Here is a 23,936-nt window from a genome sequence, read left to right as displayed (position 1 = left end):
GACTGTGCCTAACTTTTCTAGATCCTGTTGTAGTAGCAACAGGATCTAGAAAAGTTAGGCACATGGACTGAGAAGTGGCAACTGAAATTTAACATTGACAAATGCAAAGCACTGCACATATGGGTAGCAGTAACCCAAGAGAAATGTACCAACTGTGTGGTACTACACTCAGGGAGTTGCAGAAAGAAAAAGACCTGGGTGTAATTGTGCTGTCAGATATGAAGTTCTGTGCGCAGTGCAGACAGCTGCCAGAGCAAGTCATGGAGTTTTGTCAATGATATATAGGAATTTTGCCAGCAGATATAAGGATGTGATTTATATAAGGCAATGATCAGGCCACACACCTTGAGTACGTGTACAGGTCTGGAGGCCTCATTTTAGGAAGTAGCTAGAACGAGTTGCTAGAACGAGTACAGAGAAGGGCAACAAGACTGGAGAGAGGAACAAAGGGGTGCACTTATGAAGAAAGTGCTTAAGTTCTGCAAGTTGCAGCATCTGGAGACTAGGCACCTGTGAGGTGATCTGATTGATGTGTACAAGGTCTTCAATGGTTTGAGCAGGCTCAATGCTGATGGGTTACTTCTGCTTGCTCAGACTAAGAACTTGAGGGGAGCATAGAAATTTTAAAAATTTTGAAATTTTACAATTTTTAAATTGCATGCTTTTGTAATTTTTTCTGTGCATGATATAAAAAAATTGAATAAATAATCCTGTTTACATGTTTGTCAAACATTTCTTTTTCAATTCAATCAATTCAGCGAGCACAGCTGCAAGTGCTGCACAAGCATGGGGGAAATTCCGATTTAAAAGCGTTCCGTGGAACGCAACCCCTTACGTAAGTTGGCGTTGCGCTCTACATATTATCTAGTTTTTGTAATTTTGGCATATCGAGGGATATAGTAGAAATATTTTATTAGTCATTCCCGAGTTAAAAGTCGACTTACGTAATAAGTCCTTGAATGTATCTCTTACGTACGTCTCTTGTATCTCTTGTATTTTTGGATTAACTGGGAAATCGATTATCCAGGAATTTTTTTATTACCATCCATCCAGAAAATCGAGAGTCTACTGTATATATATATATAAGTTCGTAATTAATATATTGAATAATGTATGCATAAATGGATGTGAAAATTACACAAAGTGCCAGTAACTAGAAGAGGAAGTATAGTATATATGTGAAAGGTGAAAGAATGTTAATATCCTAAAAGTTATGATGAATTAAGAAAATTATGGGATGCATTACAAAGCCAATTAAAGGTGGGTGAACTGTAATGTAAAATTAATATAGTAAAATACAAATAAATCAAAAATTAAAATAAAATAAAGTGGCACAGCTGTCATCAGATATGTGAGGGAACATATTTAGATAAAGATCGAATACAGGTAAGGCAACTGTGCAGAATCTGATGTCAGCTGAAACAAATATACAGAAATAAGTAAAAATAGAGTAGAACATACCATAATATTGAATTGAATAGAAAAGAAAAGACTGACCACTGAGCCCCATCTCGTAGTTATGGTCAGTCTTTTCTTTTCTATTCAATTCGAAATTATGGTATATTCTACTTTTTATTTGTGCTTTTTTCTCTATTTTCACTTATTTCTGTATTGTTGGCTGGTTACATTTATATATAGTGATATTTCACACAATTCAAAAACTGGTGCTTAGCACGGGAAGGGGAGGCACCGCTAAATTTTCCTTTACTTGGACTATTTTCGAAATTATCGTTGTCTTCCAGGTATTCTTTTAGCTCCTCTTGGGTATTCTGCTATTTTCTTAGTCCATCTGTCGTCATATCTTTGAGCTATGTGTTCTGCCCGAGTCCATTTTAGTTCTTTAGTTTTGATAAGAATTTCCTTTACTTGAGTTTGCTGCCTACTCCATGTGTTTCTCTTCTTATATAACAGTCTGATTTCCAATATAATTCATTCCATTCTTAGTTGTGTAGTTCTCAGCTTCTCTTCCATTCTTTTGGCAAGTGCCCAAGTTTCACTTTCATAAGTCATGGTGGGGAGTATACGTTGGCTCATTATTTTACGTTTCAGACAAATTGGGATATTGCTCCTCAGTATGCGACTATATTTCCTGAATGTTATCCATCCAAAATTTATTCTTCTCTTGACTTCCAGCCATTTATCATTATTACAGCTAATAACTTGTCCCAGATAAGTATATGACTCCACCTTTTCAATTACTGCTCTTTCAATCATTATATCCCTTTCTGTAGCATACTTGTTCATTATTACTTTTGTTTTAGCCATATTCATTTTAGTCCAAAATCCTTACTAACTATACATAACTGATTAAGATTTTCCTCTAATTCTTTGGGATTGTGGCTTATGACCGCCATCTGCAAATCGTAAATGGTTTAGGTACTCTCCTTTCACATTGACTCCTTTTTGTGACCAGTCTAATCTTCTGAAAGCTTCCTCAAGGGCAGCAGTAAACAACTTTGGAGATATTGTGTCTCCTTGCTGAACTCCTTTCTCGATTTTAAATTTACTACTGTCTTTGTCTAGTCTAATAAAGGAGGTAGCATTCTCACATATTTTCTTCAAAATCATAATATATGGGTTATCTATGCCTTGTCTTTCCAGTGCCCAAAACATTGCCTTATTCTGTATGGAGTCAAATGCCTTTTCATAATCCACAAATGCCAGTAATAATGGTGTTTTATATTCATCTGCTTTCTCCATTAGCTGTGATATTACGTGAACGTGATCCATAGTTGAGAATCCTGTCCTAAAGCCAGCTAGCTCTTTCGGTTGATTGTAATCAAGTATTCTTTCTAATCTGTTAGTAATGACACTTGTGAATAACTTGTAGATGTGGGATAACAAGCTAATTGGTTTATAATTTCCAATTCACAATTTATCTCCTTTCTTATGCAGCAAAACTATGATTGCAATATACTACTTCTTAGGCATCACACCTTTTCTAATGCATCTTGTGAAGAGTCTTGCCAGTTTTTGTGTCATCTCTTCCTCCCAATTTTAACAACTCTACAGTAACCTCATCTTCCACCGTGGCTTTCTGATTCTTCATTTTCTTTAACGCATGTTCTACCTCATCAGGAAGGATATCAGGTATGTTGTATGTGTTACTAATTTGCGATCCATCTTCCCCACTGCTGGCATCATTCCCTTGTTCCTTGTATAACTCTTTATAGTAGTCTTCTGCTATTTGAATTATGCCTTCTCTGCTATTTATAAGTACACCATCGTTATTCTTCAGTTTCAGTATCATTTGTCTTTCTGTGTTACTGCTCATGGCTGCTGATTTAAGTCCTTTGTTTTCCATGAATGCTTGTTCTACTTTTCTTGTGTTAAATCTTCTTATATCCTCTCTGAATCTCTTTCTAATGGCTTTGCATAACTAAGTATACTCAATTTTGTCCTTGTTAGTGTGTATCTTGCTCTCCATTTGTCATCTTCGGTTCATTATGACAAGTGTTTCTTGACAAATGTTTTCTTCTTTGGATTTCTATTTATGCTTTATTTTTTTTTTTTTCTATTTTATTTCTATTTACGCTTTATTTTATCACTTTTAGAAAGCTGTATTCCTCATTGATATCTTGGTCCTGAGCAGTCTGCAGAAGCTCAAACTTGTTCTTAAGTTCCAGTACATACTGCTTTTTCTCCTCTTCTGTTACCTCAAAGACCTTCATGTTATTTACTAGTCAGCGTTTTCCTTTCTTTTCTTACATCTATATCAAGTGTGCATTTTACCATTCTGTGTTCACTTCCAATGTTTACCTTGTTCAGGATGGTAACCTCATTCACGATATATCTTCTGTCAGTGAGGATGAAGTCGATTTCATTTGTTGTTAATCCATTTGGGCTCTTTCATTTCCACTTTCTGTTCACCCTTTTCTTGAAAAAAAAAAAAAAAAAGGTTCATTACTGACATTCCTCGAGATTCTGCAAATTCCACAAGTCTTTCACCCCTATCTTCTACAATTCCAAAATTTCCTATAGTTCCCCTTTCTGCACTGTTTTGTCTCTTTCCAACCTTTGCATTGAAGTTCCCCATAATGATAGTGTAGTGAGTTTTCTGCTAATCTAGAAGACTCAATTTCGGTGTGTGTGTGTGTGTGTGTGTGTGTGTGTGTGTGTGTGTGTGTGTGTGTGTGTGTGTATATATATATATATATATATATATATATATGAATATGAGTTAAGTTAATAGTGGTAAGAGTTTTTAAAAGGTAAAATATGATATACTAGCTTATCAGGTAAACCAAAAACCATAGCGGGTACCCCAACTTGGAAAAAATCAATATATGCCATGACATAAGCAATAAATTATAAAAATATATAAAAATACTATTAAAATGTTAATTATGGCAATCAGATATATTGAAAGGGACCTTTTTCGAGGGCTAACCCTTTCAATGTATCAACCATAATTAACTAGCTATCCGTTTCTGTAGTCATCGTCCAGCATAACTATGTCCAAATATATGTAAAATAGTAAGGTAGAGCCAAAAAGTAGTGAACGAGAATAAAATTATGTTGATTAATCCCAAATTTAGCAGTAAGCTGGCAAGATGACTGTTAGCCCGACGGATAGCCAAAATTTAAATTAAAATTAGAGAAAGAGCTATAATTATTATTAGGCATATGTGCGTAGTTGATAGTAAATGCAGTCACGGTAGTCTAAGCAAAAGTAACAGTGGGAGCTATCGCTAACCAAGGCGAACGGAAAAAGGTATAAGAATAGATATAGTACCTCAATCCCCCTCGAATACTCTAATAGTTCATGAGGTATGAATAAATAGGGATAAGAAAGTGAAAGTTAAATTGAAAAAAAAAAGTAAAATAATTAACATAGGATGCAACCTTATAGCAAGGTATCCTGGTTAGAATGCGTTAAGATTAAAATAAGAATGCTTACCACCGTATAGCCAAAGTACTAAAAGACCACGTGTATTGGCACATGTAGCATATATAACTACCGATCGTAGGCCCCCCTAGGAAATGTAATAGCTAAGTTAAGTGCAATTATATGTAGCACCCTCTGCAGTTTTTATATCCTGCATAATATTACACATAGAAAGGCCGTCAAATAAGTATCTCTCGAAGTCATAGTAGAAGTTAACAGAATAAGTTCCTACCCATGGAGCAAATATAGGTACGACGTTTTTAAGGCATGTAAGCTATATGCAACTTACTCCATGAGCAGTGCCTACTATTTACATAATTACATATCCAACGAAATGCCAAGAGAACTTAAGTTCCGTAAGTAGCAGCATCCGGAGACTAGGTACCTACGAGGTGATCTAATTGAGGTGTATAAGGCCTTGAATGGTTTGAGCAGGCTCAATGCTGATGGGATACTTCTTTGCTCAGATTAAGAACCTAAGGGGGCACAGATTCAAATTGAGGAAAGAAAGTTGTAAAATACATATGCGTAAATTTACCTTTAGCCAGCGGGCAGTTGATTGCTGGAACAGACTTCCATCTGTTGTTGTTGAAGTTGACAGCTTAAATAAATTTTAGGATGAACTAGACAAATGTTTGGAGTAACTGGATGGGTGAAATGGGAAGGTTTTTTTTTATTTTTTTTATTTTCTTTTGGTTGATGCTGTTTAAGTTTGTTTTCTTGCATCATATACCTCAACTAATGCTAACAGTTACTCATAATATGAAGTGATGATGTTGAAGCACATTATAGTAAAACTTATTTTCATTTGGTTCCTTGTGATTAACTTGGTTATAGATAAAGCTCTTCTCTGATCATCTGAAGTAGAAACTTCAACTTGGCATCTCCCATTTTCTGATTAAGATCAAGATGGATTTGAGGTGCAGCAAAGGGTAGGAAAGCAACCCCAATGCATTTCGTTTGTCATTTTTATTGCGAGCAATTCAGTAATTGCTCTCATTCAATGCAAGAACAATAACTGCTCAAACAGCATAACACTGAAGCTACTCATATTGACAGTAGAATGGAATCCCAGGATCAAGGATTGACCAATTCAGATAATCAATTTATTTAAATAAAAATGAAGCACCTCTTCCTTTTCATTGCTTATTTGATTATCCTTTTTAAAACAGAATCCTAATTGTTTTTGAAATCAAAAGTTGTTGATTTTCCTACTCTCATTTGTGGTTGTCATTACTAATGATTTAACAATTTTTTAAAAATTGAATCCCAATATTTTTATGATTCAGTTTTTAAAAAAATTTTCCATACAATTTTTAAAAACCATGAATTTTGCCACTGGTTAGTATTATATATTCATATTATAGAAAATATAAAAAAGGTGAAGTTATGTAATCTATTTCTCTTGACCACAAATAGAAATAGCAGACTGTAGTACAGAGAGTGGCTAATGTTGCATCACTTGAAACAGTATTTTTAGACTTTAAATGAACTGAACACAATATCGCAGTGTATGCATCATTACAAGACCATATCATACAAGAGTAAAATTTACTGTCATCAGCCTTGTATAACAGAATCCTGAACATCAAACTTTCTCATATCAATTAGAAAACAATAGTAGCAACTGCAAAACACTATTTACTGTTATAGCACCTCAAAAGCAGTTATGGTGCTGCTCTTAAGAGAACTAGTATGTATAACTGGTAGGATGCAGAGGATATGGCCATACTCAAGACCATGGCATGCAAAGTAGCAAAATGCAGGGTGGGGGTCACTAAAAATACTTCAAATTTTGGGTTTCACCATCAGACAGTAAGCAAAAGCAGTTTCTGCTGATTCATTAGCAATACTTTTCTTTGTTTATTGTTAAAATATTTTAAATTATGTAAAATATTCTGATGCTAACATTGATAACCAATATTTCACAATATCATGATTTCAGAGATTGTAGGACTTTTAATGAAATATTTACATTTCATTATATACTAAAATAAATGTAACTATTAAACAAAATTTACAACACCTAATAGTTTTGGCAGGGGATTATCTACAGTGAAGCATGTAGAAAGTATGAAATGATTTTTCATATGATGTAAATAAAATAAGAATTTCAGTATTTCCAAAAGTATACAGTAGTGCTCACTCATATGGTGGGTTAGGTTCCAGACCTCCACTGAAAAATCTCCGAAAAATGAAACATAGCCTTTTTTTTCACTTGCGAATGCATATAAAAGTTTAATAACATGTTTACACTATCATATGCTGTAAACAGACTGAATAACAGACAATAAAATGGTGCCCTTCTCAGATTCGGTTGCTGAGTGTGTCATTCCGAAAAACACATCGAAAACCAAACAGCTATAATTGAAATTTTTTTTTCCCCCTTAAAACTAAAAATTATGCTTACCAGTGTTCCACTGCTTATAGACTTCATCAGCAGGATATCTCACCTTTAACAGATAAGTATCCACCAAAGAATGAAATAAAGGATGAAACAGCATTAGATAAGTTTCAAATTTACTGGAGTCTGATGATACAATGTCATCCTAAATGGAAAATTTTTCAAACAATTATAAGGAAAAAGGTTCAACCTTAAAGCAACATAAGCATTAAATATGTCATTCACCTATTAATGAGAAGTCAATTAATGCCTTAACTTCTTTAAGTGGAAAGATAAAATATACTTTAGTGTTACCAAATAAAATATCATTAATCAAGAGATCCATATTATCTCTTATGTATACATATGTGTTATAGGTGGTTTAACAAAATTAGACAGCATGCATCCATATTTAAAATGCATTTTTAGGTGTGTTTGCACACTCACACTCTCTCTCTCCCCCCCACTTATTGACTTCACCATGTTCCTCCACCTGTCCGCTAACAGAGAGACTCCCAGTGGATGGATTTTCATGATTTGGTATTTGGGCCAGTTAAAAATGTTTGTAGAGCCAAACCAAATCATTAAAATCAGGCAAATAGAAATACAGTAGATCATCAATAATCCAAAAAAATTGGGACCAGGGATAGTTTGGACTTACGATTTGTTTGGATTTTTGAACTTATCAAAAACACTGTTCTGGAAACTAAAAATAGGCTTAGTAAGCTTAGAAATAAAATCGCTAAGTTGTATTTTTATTCATAGGTAACAACAAAACAAATGAAACTTTCAGCCACAATAATAATATTTATAGACTTTAATGGAAATAAAAACTTATTTTTTGCTGCACCATTTTTGAACTTCGTTTCTTTGCTCTCTCGCTCTTTTCAGCAAGAGTAGTGGGGTTGGCCAGCATTCAGTTTGTTGCTCGTACCAATCCATTGCAGTCTCTAGAGCACCAAATGCCTCAGCATGCGTAGGCCCAGTGTCGATGTCATTTTCTTCATCGTTGTCCGTATCATTTTCAGGAGTCACAGTTTTTTTACATTCACAATTTCGTTTTCGTTTAAAACAGGAAACTCTGTAGCATCGCTATCATTTTCCATCCACGTAAAGGCATGGATGGAAAATGCAAAAATCAAAAAAATGCAAAAATTGTTAAAAAAATTTCCATCTTAATCCTCAAACCCAGGGACTGGCTGAAACAAGTTGATCATTTCATTCAGTATTTGAAGCTCATCTCCTTCAGTTCAATTCTGCTAATTTCCTACAGTTTCTTCTGCAATAGGCGACAGTTTTTTGCCTAGCATTTTTAAAATTCTGAGAAGTGAGTGATTCCCACACTTCAGCTAACATGTAGCAGCTGTCCTGGAGACTGAGCTTTTTTTCAAAATAGATATGGTGTTTTCTTTGTTGCTCCCTGCTAAAAAGTAAATGACACAAGACTTGTTTTTTGTAGATTTTCTTCAGCTTTTTGATGACTCTCAGGTCCATCAGTTAGAGGAGTGCAGTAACGTTTGATGTAAAAAACATGACCTTGAATCAGTAGTCCATTTTGTTTAATGTTTCCAATGAAGGATGTGATGGCACATTGTCTGGGATAAGCAAGACCTTGCCCATTTTGAATTCTTGTTTGCGATACTTCTTGACATTCGGAATAATTGGGAAACCATATCGGATTATGAAGTGTATGAAATATCAGGTTATAAAGTGTACAGAATAACAGATTACAAGGTGTTTTTGTTCAGTTAGTACTGTACATGTATTGATTAAGCTATGTATGTAAACGTAAGTTTATTTTTATTTTGTTAACCTGTGGAATATTTTTCTGATTTTCACTTATTAGAATTGCCGTTTAATAGAATCAAAATTCAATCTGAAAACTCGATCACAATAACCGTAATTATTGTAATTATTTTATGGCACCAGCATAAAAAAATTAAATAAATGTTGGCTCATTCAGATTACTGGAGTTCAGATTTTCAATGCTCAACTATATAGAAATTATTATTTCTTTTTTTCCATGCTATTTGTACAGAAAAAAGTAATTCATAGATTAAATGTAATTTTAACATAGCACTGTTAGCTATATACAGTCTGTGCATGTTTAAAACTTAAAACAAAAAAAAATAATACAGGAGGAGATTTAAGAATATTATACAGTCATAATTAAACTAAATGGTTAATAGAATATAATTTGATAGGATTTTATTAAGTTTCTACAAAGTCATTATCTTAGCAATTCATTGATAAGGAGATAACTATTTACTTTTCATTTCTATTAATCACATTTTTATTATGAGCAGTTCAGTTTTTCTTGATTTTTCTCCAGTTTTAAGAAAAAAAAAATAAAATAAATAAACAAACCTGGGTACACACTGCATACATTATCTTACTTGTTGTTTAACACCATGTACTCTGTTCATTTTATCTAGTAGAAGCAAACTATGATGCAGAACATATTTTTGAAATATAGGATGAATGTTAAGATTTACGATGGCCCTTTATAGAGAATTTAGCATTAGTAGAGGCATATGATGCAAGAAAAAGCTTATGCAGCATCAGCCAAAAAAAAAAAAAAAAAACCCTCGCATTTCACCCTTCCGTTCGTTCATCCAGCTGAGCCTTAAATTTATTTAGGCTATCAACTTCCACAACAAAGGATGGAAGTCTGTCCCACCAACCAACTACCCGCTGGCTAAAGGCAAATTTCCGCACATCTATCCTACATCTGTCTTTCCTCAATCTGAATTTATGCCCTCTCAGGTGACTATTCTGAGCAAGAGGAAGAATCCCATCGGCATTGAGCATGCCCAACCCTTCAAGGCTTTATACACCTCTATCAGATCACCTCGCCATTGCCTAGTCTCCAGACACTGTAATTTGCAAAACCTAAGCCTTTCTTCGTAAGAGCAACCCTTTGTTCCATTCAATAATCTTGTTTCCCTTCTCTGTACCCGTTCCAGCAGCTCTACATCCTTCTTGAAATGAGGCCTCCGGACCTGTATACAGTACTCAAGGTGTGGTCTGACCATTGCCTTATACAAGGAAATAATCACCTCCTTATCCCTGCTAGAAAAATTCCTGCATATCATTGACAAGACAATAGATACCATGAGCAACTCTTGCAGCCCATCTGCACTGCATATCTGCCTGCACAATTACCCCCAGGTCCTTTTCATTCTCTACCACTGTCAGTGTAGTACCACAGAGGTGATATGTTGCTCTGGGGTTGCTGTTTCCCATATGTAGTACTTTACATTTATCAACGTTAAAACTACATTTGCCACCTCTCAGCCCATGCTCAACCTTTCCAGATCCTGTTCAGCAGTGTGGTGTCGTTAGTGTACTTAACAACCCTGCCAACCTTTGTATCGTCTGCAAACTTAGACAATAAACTTGATATACCATCATCAATATCATTTATAAATACAGAAAACAATAATGGACCCAACACTGAACCCTGAGGGACTCCACTAATAACATTAGTCCACGATGAGCAGTGTCCATTGATTACCACTCTCTGTCTTCTCCCACTCAACCATCCCTTTACTACATTGGCAAATGTAAAGTACTACATATGGGAAGCAGTAACCCCAGAGTTACGTATCAACTCTGTGGTACTACACTGATAGTAGTAGAGAACGAAAAGGACCTGGGGGTAATTGTGCAGGCAGATATGAAGTGTTCTGAGCAGTGAGTGCAGGCGGTCTGCAAGAGTAGCTCATAGTGTCTTGACAATGACGTGCAGGAATTTTTCTAGCAGGGATAAGGAAGTGATTATCACCTTGTATAAGGCAATGGTCAGGCCACACCTTGAGTACTGTATACAGGCCTGGAGGCCTCATTTTAAGAAGGCGATTTGTAGAAGAAAAATAATTGAAATTTCCACCACCACCAGGGGAGAAATTGGCACGGTAAACATGAGATGGAATACTTAACTTAGGATTACATTTTAACATCAGAACTTAGAAATTTACAGATATTGTTCTATGTGCTTTCCTTCACTTGAAATATCACAGGGATTGAGAGAGCTGATGATCGGGCTGGCCACAACTGCGGAAAGTCTCTAGGAATATTGCGATAATTTCCGAATGATGAACAGAGTAGTTCCTTTACTTGTCGACCAACGTGGGGAGGGTCACCATCTTGCATGCACACTACGGTCCCCAAGCATCGCCTTTCTTGCAGAGCGGGAATAATGTGATCTCATAGAAGAGCAAAGTACCATGCACTAGTTACCATACACCTTACGGGACTGTGAGGGTTTAGACTCTTCAAAGAAAAATGGTCCGATTATAAACTCTGCTGTGAATCCACACCATACTGTAACGTATGGAATTTTTAGTGCTTTCATGAACAGCAGATGGACAAGAAGTTCCTCATATTTGGCAGTTTTGTTCATTTACAGCCCCATGAAGAGTGAAATGTGCCTCATCAGACCACAAGATCATTCAAGCCCATGTATTCGTTGTTGCCAATCACAAGACTTTAGTTCTTGCACTACGTGAATCTCGTAAGGGAACCAGTGTAAAATTATTCGAAGCACTTTATGTACAGTAGACCAAGGAAGGTTCAAGTCTCTTCACACCTCTGGCACTACTGAGTGGTAGTGTTTCACATTCTGACCATTGCAACAGCCACTTCATCCACTACCTCCGTTCCGATATGTGATCGTGTCTCCTGCCTGGAATTACACCTAACTCCTAGGTTGCTTCAAATTTCTTTATTAGTTTTTGAAGCCTCACTGACGTAAAAGGTCCTTTATGCAAACTTTTAAGTTTCTGATACTCATGTAGTGTTGCATTAGCATTACTATTATTCTGGTAGAACAGTTTTACCGACAGAGCACATTCCTTTTTTGTAAGAGCCATAATGGTTATTGATGGTGGCGTTGGCCTTTCTGCTTTTATCTAACAGGATGTCATTTGCGTAAGCAGCGTGTCTTGAAGTAAATGACAAATTTTACATATGTGCAGTGCCATTTCCCCCTGGTGGTGGAAATTTGAACTGAATTTTTTTCTTCTACAAATCGTTTCCCCACACCCTAAATGACATCGCCAATTTTCACAGTGCTAACTCTAACCACATTGACACTACAGTCTCCTGAATGGGGAAACTTATTTTATAATCACTCGGTACATGGCAATAGAGCAGCTTCAAATCATTTCGGGCCCCCAACAAACCGAGAAAATGATTAGAATTTGGCATCAACAAAAAGATATTTTAACTTCAATAAATAAGGTGAAAAGATGTGTACGAGGCAAAGCGGCCGGCAGTAGAAGCAGTTATTTTGGATTGGGTTTTAAACCACTGTAAAAATGAAATCTACTAAGATGATACAAATAGAAGCCCAGAAATTTGCCTCAGGCACGGAGTGAAAAAAGCTCATTAAAGTTCCTCACATCATCAACGAGATTCGAACCAGGGTCTTTTCCACCTGGTGTGGGGAGGACGGTGATGATACCACTGTGTTACCTACCCAAAGCAGACAACTTGGTTGCTACTATGAGTTATGTGAGAAGAGGCAGCTTGCAAAGAAACTAACTCTGGATTTCTTTTTCAAGCGCTCAAGGTAACTGTCCCCTTTCCGGGATTGCATACCCCCCCAGCGGGAACAGAATCTGACCATGGCAATCCCTCTTATCAATCTGCCTAAGGCTACCCTCAAACCCAATCTCTTTCCCCTGCCTCCCTAAAATCCACTCATGCACACTTATTCATTGGTAAGACCTGTTATGTGACTCTGGTGGCAACGAACGTGTAGTGGTTCTCTTCACGATGCCTGGCCAGCGCAAAGAGAAAAAGACCAAACCCTTCAGTAATTCATTAAATATGACAACACAACGAAACAAATGGCCCTCAGTCCCCAGCAGCTTTCACTCTACTTCTTACGGCAGCAAGAGGATCACAATGGAAGCAGAGGATGTGAAGAATCTCCGAGTATGACCAGGCTGCCATGCATGGAAACTGAACATGGCCTGTTACAACACAAGTTTGCTCATCAGTGAAGCTATTTACATTAGAGCTGGAAAAGAATTAGAAAATGTGAATTGGAATATCACTGGCTTGGCTGAAACAAGAAGAAGAAATGAATCACTTACAGATTATCATGTGGAAATCTGCTGTACACCAATGGAAACAGTGAAGGTGAAGTTAGCTTTCTGCTCCATAAAGATAATTAAAACAACATTTTGGAATTCAAAAGTACATCATCAAGGGTGTCAAGACTACTACTCAGGATATCTAAGAGGTAAAAGCTAAAGGTTATAATGATATATGAATCAACATCGAGCCATGACGATGAACAGGTTGAAGAAATGTACACCAAAATCAAAAGACTTCTAGACGAACAGAAAACTTACTACACCATCATTATGGGGAACTTCGATGCTAAGGTTGGAAATGTTTGTTTGTTATTTTGGTTTTTAGGAGCATTAGCAACTAAGGCCATATTGCTCCGGGAATATCGGTGGTCATTCCCTGACCTTTCCGCATTCTCCATATTTGGTGGTGATGGGCTCGAACCCCCAATCTAATCAAGAAGCGTATGCTACGCACTGCTGCTCTTTCCCACCTGGCTATGGAGGCGCTAAGGTTGGAAAGAGACAAACTAACACAGAAAGGGAAAGTATCAAAAAATCTGGAATTGATGAAAGAACTGAAATAGGTGAAAGACTTCTGGAATTTTCAGAACCTAGAGGAATGTCAGTAATACAGACTTTTTTCAAAAAAAAAGGGTGAACAGAAAGTGGACATGGAAGAGCCCAAATTTATTAAAAACTATTGATATTGACTTCATCCACACTAGCATTAGAAGAGGCATATGATGCAAGAAAGGAAGCTTATGCAGCGTCAGCAAGAAAAAAAAAAAAAAAAAAACACTTCCATTTCACTTATCTATTCACTCCAAATTGTTTGTCTAGTTCTACCTTGAATTTATTTAAGCTATCAACTTTGGCAATAACAGATGGAAGTTTATTCCAGCAATCAACTACCAGCTGGCTAAAGGCAAGCTTCTGCACATCTATCCTACTCCAATTGTCTTTCCTAAATTTCAGTTTATGCCCCCTCAGGTTTATAACCTGAGCAAGAGGAAGAATGCCATCAGTACTAAGCCTACTCAATCCATTCAAGGCCATATACACCTCAATCAGATTGCCTCGAAGGTGCCTGGTCTCCACATGCTGCAACTTGCAGAACTTAAGCCTTTCTTAGTAAGACCAACCCTTTGTTCCATTCACTAATCTTGTTGAGCTTCTCTGTACTTATTCTAGCAACCCTACATCCTTCCTAAAATGAGGCTTCCAGACCTGTACACAGTACTCAAGGTGTGGCATGACCATTCCCTTATACAATTGGATAATTACCTCCTTATCCCTGTTTGGAAAATTCTTGTGTATCAATGACAAGACCCCATTACATTCTCTAACAGCCTGCTTGCACTGTCAGAAAACCTCACATCTGACTGCACAATTACCCCCAGGTCTCTTTCATTCTCCACTACCCTGAGTGGCGTTTCCGTAGCCAGGTGGGCAGGACCAGCAGTGCGTAGCACACGCTTCTTGATTAGACCGGGGTTCGAGCCCGTGACTACCAAATACGGAGGATGCAGAAAGGCCAGGGAATAACCACCACATATCCCCGGAGCAATACGGCCTTAGTTGCTAATGCTCCTAAAAACCAAATAACAACAACAACTACCCTGAGTGTAACACCACTCAGTTGGTAAATTTCTCTGGGGTTACTACTACTATACACAGTACTTTGCATTTGTCAATGTTAAACTTCAGTTGCCACTTCTCAGCCCATCTGCCCAACTTTTCCAGATCCTGTTACAACAGCATACTGTATTTACTGTTATTAACAACCCTCCCAACCTTCGTATCATCAGCAAACTTTGACATTAAGTTTGATATACCTTCATCAATATCACTGATAAATATACAAAACAAAGGGCCCAACACCGAACCCTGGGGTACACCAGTAATAACATTAGTCCATGAAGGGCAGTATCCAGATCAACCTTAAATTTATTTAAGCTATTAACTTCCACAACAAGAGATGGAAGTATGTTACAGATCAACTATGGGCTGGCCAAAGGCAAATTTCTACAAATGTCTTTCCTCAGTTTGAATCTATGCACGCTCAGGTTCTTCATCTGAGCAAGAGGAAGAATCCCATCAGCATTGAGCTTGCACAACATATTCTACGCCTTATACACCTCACTCACATGTGCCTAGTCTCCCAGATCACCTTACATGTGCCTAGTCTCCAGATGGAAACTGGAAAGGCCATATTGCTCTGGGGATATGCGGTGGTCATTCCCTGACCTCTCCGCATCTTCCGTATTTGGTGGTCATGGGCTCGAACCTCAGTCTAATCAAGAAGCGTGTGCAATGCACTGCTGCTCTTGCACACCTGGCTACGGAGGCGCCGAAAGCTTGACGGGCCCTTCATATTAATTTATTCAAGGACATCTACCCTACACCTCAAACTTTCATAGATGCACATCAGAATGCTGAGTTGGTTCCTAATTTTTTGGTACTTTAGGCAGCTAGCACACACACAAAGATATCCTCCTTGGATAGATCATGTCCTGATCCCGAAATGTCCGCAAAAAAAATTTCACACTTCGCACATTTTTTGAGACTAATGCATTGGAGAATCGCCCCCTTTGTTTCTCTCCCAAGGCACAGCACTCCTACTTTGTGATTTTTGCTTCGCAGCTCTAGTCTGGGTTATGATTTCTGTTTAATACAGTTTAATTAATGATGAAATTTAATAAGATTAACAAATTTTATTAATTGATAATACTATACTAAGCTAACAGATTCCTAATACAGTGCTACATATTATGCTTTCTAGTTTTATGTTACATCTTACACTATCAGTACGAGATATACGTTACATTATTTTGTATCGATCTATACAATGGGGGCAAGTAGAACAATATTAGCGCGAACACCAACACGAACGGAGAGTTGTAAATTACAAAAATCACTAGTTAAATTTTAAAAAATAAGTTAACGAACACTACTACGCCTATTTAATATATTTGTAGAACACAACGTTGTATGTTAATTAATCCACCGACTGTTCACCTCTGTGATCCCAGCGTTTCATTACGAAAAATATATTAGCAGAAAATATATTAGCAGGAAATATATTGTGAACGATGTTACCATCTTGAACAAGATATATGTTGGAAATGATCACAGAATGGTAAAATGCACACTTTATATTGTGCATTTTACATAAAGAAAGGAAAAAACTGACTTGAGTAAATAATACAGTCTTTGAGATGACAGAAGAGGAGAAAATGCAGTATGTACTGGAAATTAGGAACAAGTTTGAATTTCCGCAGACCTTTCAGGACCACGATATCGACAAGGAATACAGCTTTCTAAAAGTGATAAAGCATAAGAAACCTGTAGGTAAATAGAAATCCAAAGAAGAAAACATTTGTCAAGAAACACTTGTCATGATGAACCGAAGATGACAAGGACACTAACAAGGACAAAATTGAGTATACTTAGTTATGCAAAGCCATTAGAAAGAGACTCAGAGAGGATATAAGAATACTTGTTTTCTTATATCCAAAAAATAGAACAAGTATTAATGGAAAACAAAGGACTTAAATCAGCAGCCATGAGCACTAAAACAGAAAAACAAATGATACTGAAACTGAAGAATAACAACGGTGTATTTATAAATAGGAGAGAAGGCATAATTCAAATAGTAGAAGACTACTATAGAGAATTATACAAGGAGCGAAGAAATGATGCCAGCAGTGGGGAAGATGGATTGCAAATTAGTAACACATACAACATACCCGATATCCTTCCTGGTGAGGTAGAACATGTATTGAAGAATACGAAGAATCTGAAAGCCTCAGGTGAAGATGAAACTACTGTAGAGTTGTTAAAATTAGGAGGAAGAGACATGACACAGAAACTGGCAAGACTCTTCACAAAATATATTAGAAAAGGTGTGACACCCAAGGAGTGGAATAATGCAATGATAATTGTTTTGCTGCATAAGAAAGGAGATTATCAATAAATCAGAAATTGGAAATTATAGACCAATTAGCTTGTTATCCCACATCTACAAGTTGTTCACAAGGGTCATTACTAACAGATTAGAAAGAATACTTGATGAGAATCAACCGAAAGAGCAAGCTGGCTTTAGGACAGAATTCTCAACTATGGATCACATTCATGTAATATCACAGCTAATGGAGAAAGCAAATGAATATAAAATGCTAATATTCCTGGCATTTGTGGATTGTAAAAAGGCATTTGACTCCACAGAGCATAAGTCAATGTTTCGGGCACTGGAAAAACGAGGCATAGGTATCCCATCAGAAATCCTCATTTTGAAGAAAATATATGCGTATGCTACTTCCTTAACTAGACTAGACAAAGACAGTAGCAAATTTAAAATTCAGAAAGGAGTTTGACAAGGAGACACATAATATCTCCGAAATTGTTTACTTCTGCCTTTGAAGCTTTCAGAAAATTGGACTGGTTGCAAAAAGGAGTCAATGTGAACAGAGAGTATCTAAACCATTTACAATTTGTCTGACATTGTGATCATGAGCCATGATCCCGAAGAATTAGAGGAAAGCTTTATTAATCAGTTATGCAGAGTTAGTAAGGATTTCAGACTAAAGATGAATATGGTAAAAAGTAATGATGAACAAGTATGCCACACAAAGGGATATAATCATTGAAGGAGTAGAAATTAAAAAGGTGCATTAAGCTTTAACAATGATAAATGGCTAGAAGTCAAGAGAAGAATAAATTTCAGATGGATAGCATTCAGGAAATATAGTCACATACTGAGTACCAATATTCCAATTTGTCTATAATGTAAAATAATGAACCAACATATACTCCCCACCATGGTTTATGGAAGTGAAACTTGGGTACTCACCAAAAGAATGGAAGAGAAGCTGAAAACTACACAGCAAAGGATGGAACAAATTATATTAGGAAATCGACCGTTGGATAAGAAGAGAAACACATAGATTAGGCAGGAAACACGAGTAAAGGACATTCTTATCAAAACTAAAGAACTGAAATGGACTCAGGCAGGACACATAGCTCAAAGACATGACAACAGATGGACTAAGAAAATAAGAGAATGGTACCCAAGCGGAACTAAGAGAAAACCAGGAAGACAACAACAACAGAGATAGAAAGATGAAATTCAAGAATTTGTGGGCAGTAAATGGATGGGTTTGCAGAAAACAGAAGTAACTGGAAAGGCCTTCATCCAGCAGTGGATTAAAAATGGCTGATAACGATGAAGCCCATGAATGGTTTGAATAATCTGAACGCTGATGCGATGAGTCCGATTACACATCTGAGTGGACATAAACAGAGGAAAGACAGTTGTAGAATGTGTGTGTGTGGAAATTTGCCTTTAGCCAGCAGTTGGTTGATTCCCATCAGTTGTTGTGAAAGTTGGTAACTTAAACGAATTCAAGGAAGAACTGGACATACTTTTGGAGTGAATGGATGGGTGAAATGGGAAATTTTTTTATTTCATTTTATTTTTATTTTGGCTGATGCTGTATAAGCTTGCTTTATTGGATCATATGCCTCTTAATGCTAATCTCTTGGCATTTTTTCAGCATAGTCCTATATTTATTAAGGCTCTATCTGCCTTAAAATCTCAGGAGCTGTTGGTAACATTATCAATTGTTGCTCTAGTAAACATACTCTGGTTCTGGACCACCTATTTTTATGACAAAAAAATGTTACCTGTTTTCTTAACAATAGAGTCTCCCAATAAAACTAGATTCCCTTTGACCACAGCAGGGTGCACTTGTTTATTCTTTTCTGCGATCTGAATCGGGGGGGGGGGATTACTTGGCAAGTCAGCAGATAATGAGATGCTGATGAACTCCCAGTTACATTTGTTTCTAGGACAAGCACTTGAATCTTCAGTGACTCAAATTTTTGTTGTAATTACTACTAAGTTGTAATTTGAGATCAGTACACTGCTTACATCTGTTGCAAAGGAAAGAATCATCAGTTGAGCTAGGTCTGTCTACTAGACCAGCCTTAGAATACATGCCACAGACTATACAAACCTGGGAATCAGTTAATTTTACAGCAGTATGGTAGAGGCATAGTATGGTAGATCAAGCATCAGTCCATGAAATTGAAGAAAGGGCACAACGAATGTTAACCCCTTTCGACTGCTTTGTCCTTAGCTGATGGATATCGTGGAGAAAAGTCAGCTTCTTCTGAAAAAACAAGTCCCTGGAATTTGACTTCTGCTACCACTGGGTTTTCCCCAAGCCTTAATGTTCTATTTTTGGGACAGAAAGGTACACGAATGGTCTTCTGTGATAAAAATTTGAACCTATTAACCAATGTGCATGATGCAAATGATGAATGGTTTTTTGCAGTTGCTTTTCTGCAGTACTGCCTTATTTTAGATCTGTAAGAACAGGTGCAGAGAAGGACAATGAGATTGGTTAAGGGATCAGTCTTACCAAGATAGGCTTCAGTTCTGCAAACTACAGCATCTTGTGACTAGGCATGTGAGAGATGATCTGATTCAGGTTTTTCAAGTGTTCAATGTAGTGAACAAGCTCAATATTGATGGCATTCTTCCTCTTGCTCAGACTACTCACAATAGGGGGTATAAATTCAAATTGAGAAAGGATGGTTGCAGGATAAAATGAAGAGGTTTGCCATCAGCCAGCAGGTGGTTGTCTGCTGCAACAGACTTTGACCGGATGTTGTGGAGGTGGGCAGTATGAATAAATCCCAGAAGGAAATAGAAAATTATTGGAGGGGGGTGGAAGAGTGACGTGAGAGTTTTTTTTTTTTTTTTTTTTTTTCTTGTGATGCTTTATAAGTTTGCTTCCTTCCATCATATGGCAATAATGTTAACAGGAGAGATTGCTTTTATAGGGACGGGATACCTTAAATAGAAATGGTACAAGAATATCTGCTGATGCTATAGAGGCAATATTAGGTGGGTAGGAAAACTGCTAGCTTTGGGGAATTCAAAGGCTAATAGAATAACAGTAGCCACAGGCAGAGGTGGAAATGATTCTTGTACTGTTTCTATTGGAATGAGCAGCAGCCAGGGAAGGAAGTTGCTGGGGATTTCAGGAATTACTGGGAGTCATGAAACAAGTAAATACATGGGCTGTGTTAGAGTAACTAAGAGTAAGAACAGGTGCATGTATACTTGCATGTACAGAAATGCTAGAAGTATAGTAAATAAATTTGATGAATTTGAAGTGCTGTTCAAGACATTTATTATTAGTCATATGGTGCAAGGAAGCCTGAGGCTTATGCAGCACCAGCCAAAAAAAAAAAATTTCCAAGTTACCCTGAGAGAGCGAGAAATCACCAAGAAAGAGAAGAATGATGATATCCAGCTCAGGACCCTGAGTTTTCCAAGCCCATACTCACCAGATGTGAGCCCCTGGGGTACAAAGGCAGATATTGTTGGTATATCAGAGATGTGGTGTCACAGAATAAGGAATGCAGAATTGGAATTTGGGTACAATGTGTAAAGGGTTTTTGCTTTTGTAAAGGTGACTACAGTGGTCTTGGAGATTTTTTAAGTTCAATACAGTGGGATCAATCGATGATGTTACCAACAGCAAATTCTAAATGGGAAGCATTCAAGGAAGTAATCTTGGAAGCTACCAGGCTTTTTGTTCAAACTAAGAATTGCTGTTCGATGTTTAGGCCCAAGTGGATTTCAGATGAACTTATGAGACTTGTGGCAGAAAAGAAAAATGCATGGGATGCATATAAATTATCAGGCGACTCAGAAGCCTATGGTATATATAAGCTCTGTAATCAAGTCACAAAGGAGGTTAGGCAGGCAAAGGCAGATTATGAGAAATCTCTGGCAATGGATGCAAAGAAAAACAGCAAACTCTTTACTTATATAAAGGAAAGGGATGAATCAGATTTGTCCACTTGATATCAATGGTTTGACCATAAATGATCATTCTCAGATAGGTGCTAAATAAAATGAGTATTTTGCCTCTACATTCACACGTGAGGAGTTATTTAAGGAGGAGAGGGCCAGATGTTTATCAAACTCTAACAGGGAGTTAAATGATTTTGTAATAACTGAGAGCAAAGTGGAGGCAAAATTATTGAAGTTAAACATAAAAAAGGCATGTGGGGTGGATGGGGTCTATCCAGATATATTATAGGAGGTGGCAAAGGAAGTAAGCAAACCCTTAGCCATAATTATGAGAGCATCCTTGGACTTGGAGGAAGTCCCCACGAGACTGGAGATGTGCGAATGTATTCCCAATTCACAAAGAGGGATCAAAAGGTGACAAGTAATTACAGACCTGTTATTTTAATTTCTGTTCCAGGGAAAATAATGGAATCACTAGTTAAAGAAGCATGGCAGGATCATCTAGACAAGACAGCAGTAATAGTTGAAGTGGAAACAAATGAGGTTGCAAAATCCAGAATAGAAGAAGAGTGGAAGAAGGGCCTATCGGAATTCAAGGGAATTGACCCCACAAAGACCCACACTGTATCAAAGCAGAGAGCTAACAGAATCCTGTGGCAGGTCACAGACCACCTCACTTGGCAAATAATAGAGGATTACCTCAACAACAATGAAGTAACACTAGACATCACCAGCATAGTCATTTACTATGCAGCTGTAGCAGACACCAGGATGAACAGAAGAGAAACCAAAGACAAATATAACACAAACACAAAGATAAGGAACCACCAGCCTGGGAAAGAAGGCTACAGCAGAAGATAGGCCAACTGACCTAGTACCAATGGGGTAACAGAAGTAAGAAGTGGATGAGAAGAGTGAAGACCATCCTCAAAAAGACAACATCCACCTCAAAAACGAGACCTATAATCAGAGGACCGAAGAATACTTTGACACCCTCAAGCAGAAACATCAGGCACTCAGCAAGAGACTCTGCCATTACAGGGAGATTGCCCAGAGGAAAACAGACAACAGGATATTTGATGTAAACCAGAGAGCCTTCTACAGGAAAATAAGACAGCAGGAGACAGCCAACAGACCCTCCAACTAGAAGCAACTCTATTAGTTCTGGGGCAACCTGCAGAGCAACAAAGTTAGCCATAATGGCATGCCCTCTGGATCAAATAAGAACAGGAGAAAACCAAGGATATACAAGAGATGACAAAATGGGAGACCCAGGAAGAAAAAGTAAAACAGTCAATCAGCAAAGTCCCACAAATAGGAAACCCCAGGGATAGATAACATCCACACCTATTGGTACAAGAAGTACAGCTACACACACAGAGTGGAGCAGTTCACCCAGATGAGGCACCCTGACAATCCCAGAAGCTCTCACTGTAGGAATCACTTATTTTAAGGCTAAGGACCAAGATACAAGAACCCAATGAAATGCAAGCAACCTGTTTCCCAACAATGTAAAAGTTCCTGAACAGCTGCATAATCAAGCAGATGGTTGACCACTTGGAGAGCCAGAACATCATGGCTGAGCAGCAGAAAAGATTTAAGCAGATGAGTAAAGGATGCAAGAAACAAATGACCACTGATGTGGCTGTTGTTGTAGGCTTTTAGGGGCATCAATGATAAGGCCATATTGATCCGTGTATAATGTCTGTAAATTGCGTGTTCTGAGGTTCATTTTCTGTTGCGCCTGAGACTGATTATCTCAGCCACATTGTGAAAAAGACCCATAAAAACAGGACTCAGGTCTTTTCCACTTGGTGTGAGGAGGATGGCAATCCTATCAACTGTACTACCCACGAGGGCCAATGATATGGCAGTCAGAAACAAGTCCTTGTAAGGTTGCATTTGACTTGCTTCTTGTAAAGCACTGCAACCTGTAAACGGCCTACATTAACTATTGCAAGGCCTTCAACTCAGTGCCCCATAGCTGGCTAATAGAGACAATGAAGGTCTACAAAGTCAGCAATGACACTTCTTAGAAGTAACCATGGAAAATGGAGGACCATCATCAAGGTTGAGAACATCATAATCAAAGCGATCCCCCCATCAGAAAAGAAATCTTCTGGAGATACCGAGCCCACTTTTTGTCTAGAACTCAACCCACTGTCCATCATGCTCAAAAACAGCAAGTACACATATACCCTAAAAGAAGGTAGGAAGAACCTCTACATCCTCTCTTACCTGATATATACGGATGACATCAAACTTTATGCAGCAACTGAGAATCAACTCCTACAACTACTACAGATCAATGAAGAGTTCGGGATTGACATCAGGATGCAATCTGGCCAAGAAAAATAAACCTATGGACTGACTGCATCAGGCAAATCAAGTCAGTTGAAACTACCAACTAAATATTAAAGCCATGACATAGGGTGAGCTTTCCAAAAAATTGGAGTGATGCAGGCTTAACAGCTAGAACACACGGAGATCAAGGCCCACCTGACTGAAAAATACCACCAGAGACTGAGAAGCCTGCTAAAGTTAAAGCTGAATGTTGTGTATATGGTCAGAGCCATAAACCTACACAATTCCAAAACTAACATATTGCTTCGGGATCATAGAATGGACCAACACTGAGCTGGAGGAGATTATGAGACTTGCCGGGATAATGCTGACCAAGAGTTGCCAACACAATCTGAATTTGGCCATAGAGGAATGACCATAGACCAGAAAGGAGGGAGGGAGGGG

General features: G+C 37.6%; 1 protein-coding gene across 1 annotated transcript in view; it reads right to left on the bottom strand.

Moving 5' to 3' along the window:
* Positions 1-23,936, bottom strand: part of LOC150078993 (importin-13-like) — a 250,429-nt gene that overhangs the window by 53,745 nt on the left and 172,748 nt on the right. The window contains exon 10 of the mRNA XM_090382915.1: positions 7,299-7,437. Coding sequence (XP_090239041.1) covers positions 7,299-7,437 — 139 coding nt within the window. The remainder of the gene's footprint in view (positions 1-7,298; positions 7,438-23,936) is intronic.

Source organism: Mastigoproctus giganteus, chromosome 10, assembly GCF_048544385.1.
Source record: "Mastigoproctus giganteus isolate SK-2022 chromosome 10, ASM4854438v1, whole genome shotgun sequence".
Lineage (NCBI taxonomy): Eukaryota > Metazoa > Arthropoda > Arachnida > Uropygi > Thelyphonidae > Mastigoproctus > Mastigoproctus giganteus.
Note: the sequence above shows the minus strand (reverse complement) of the source record. Positions and strands in the feature narration are given on the sequence as shown.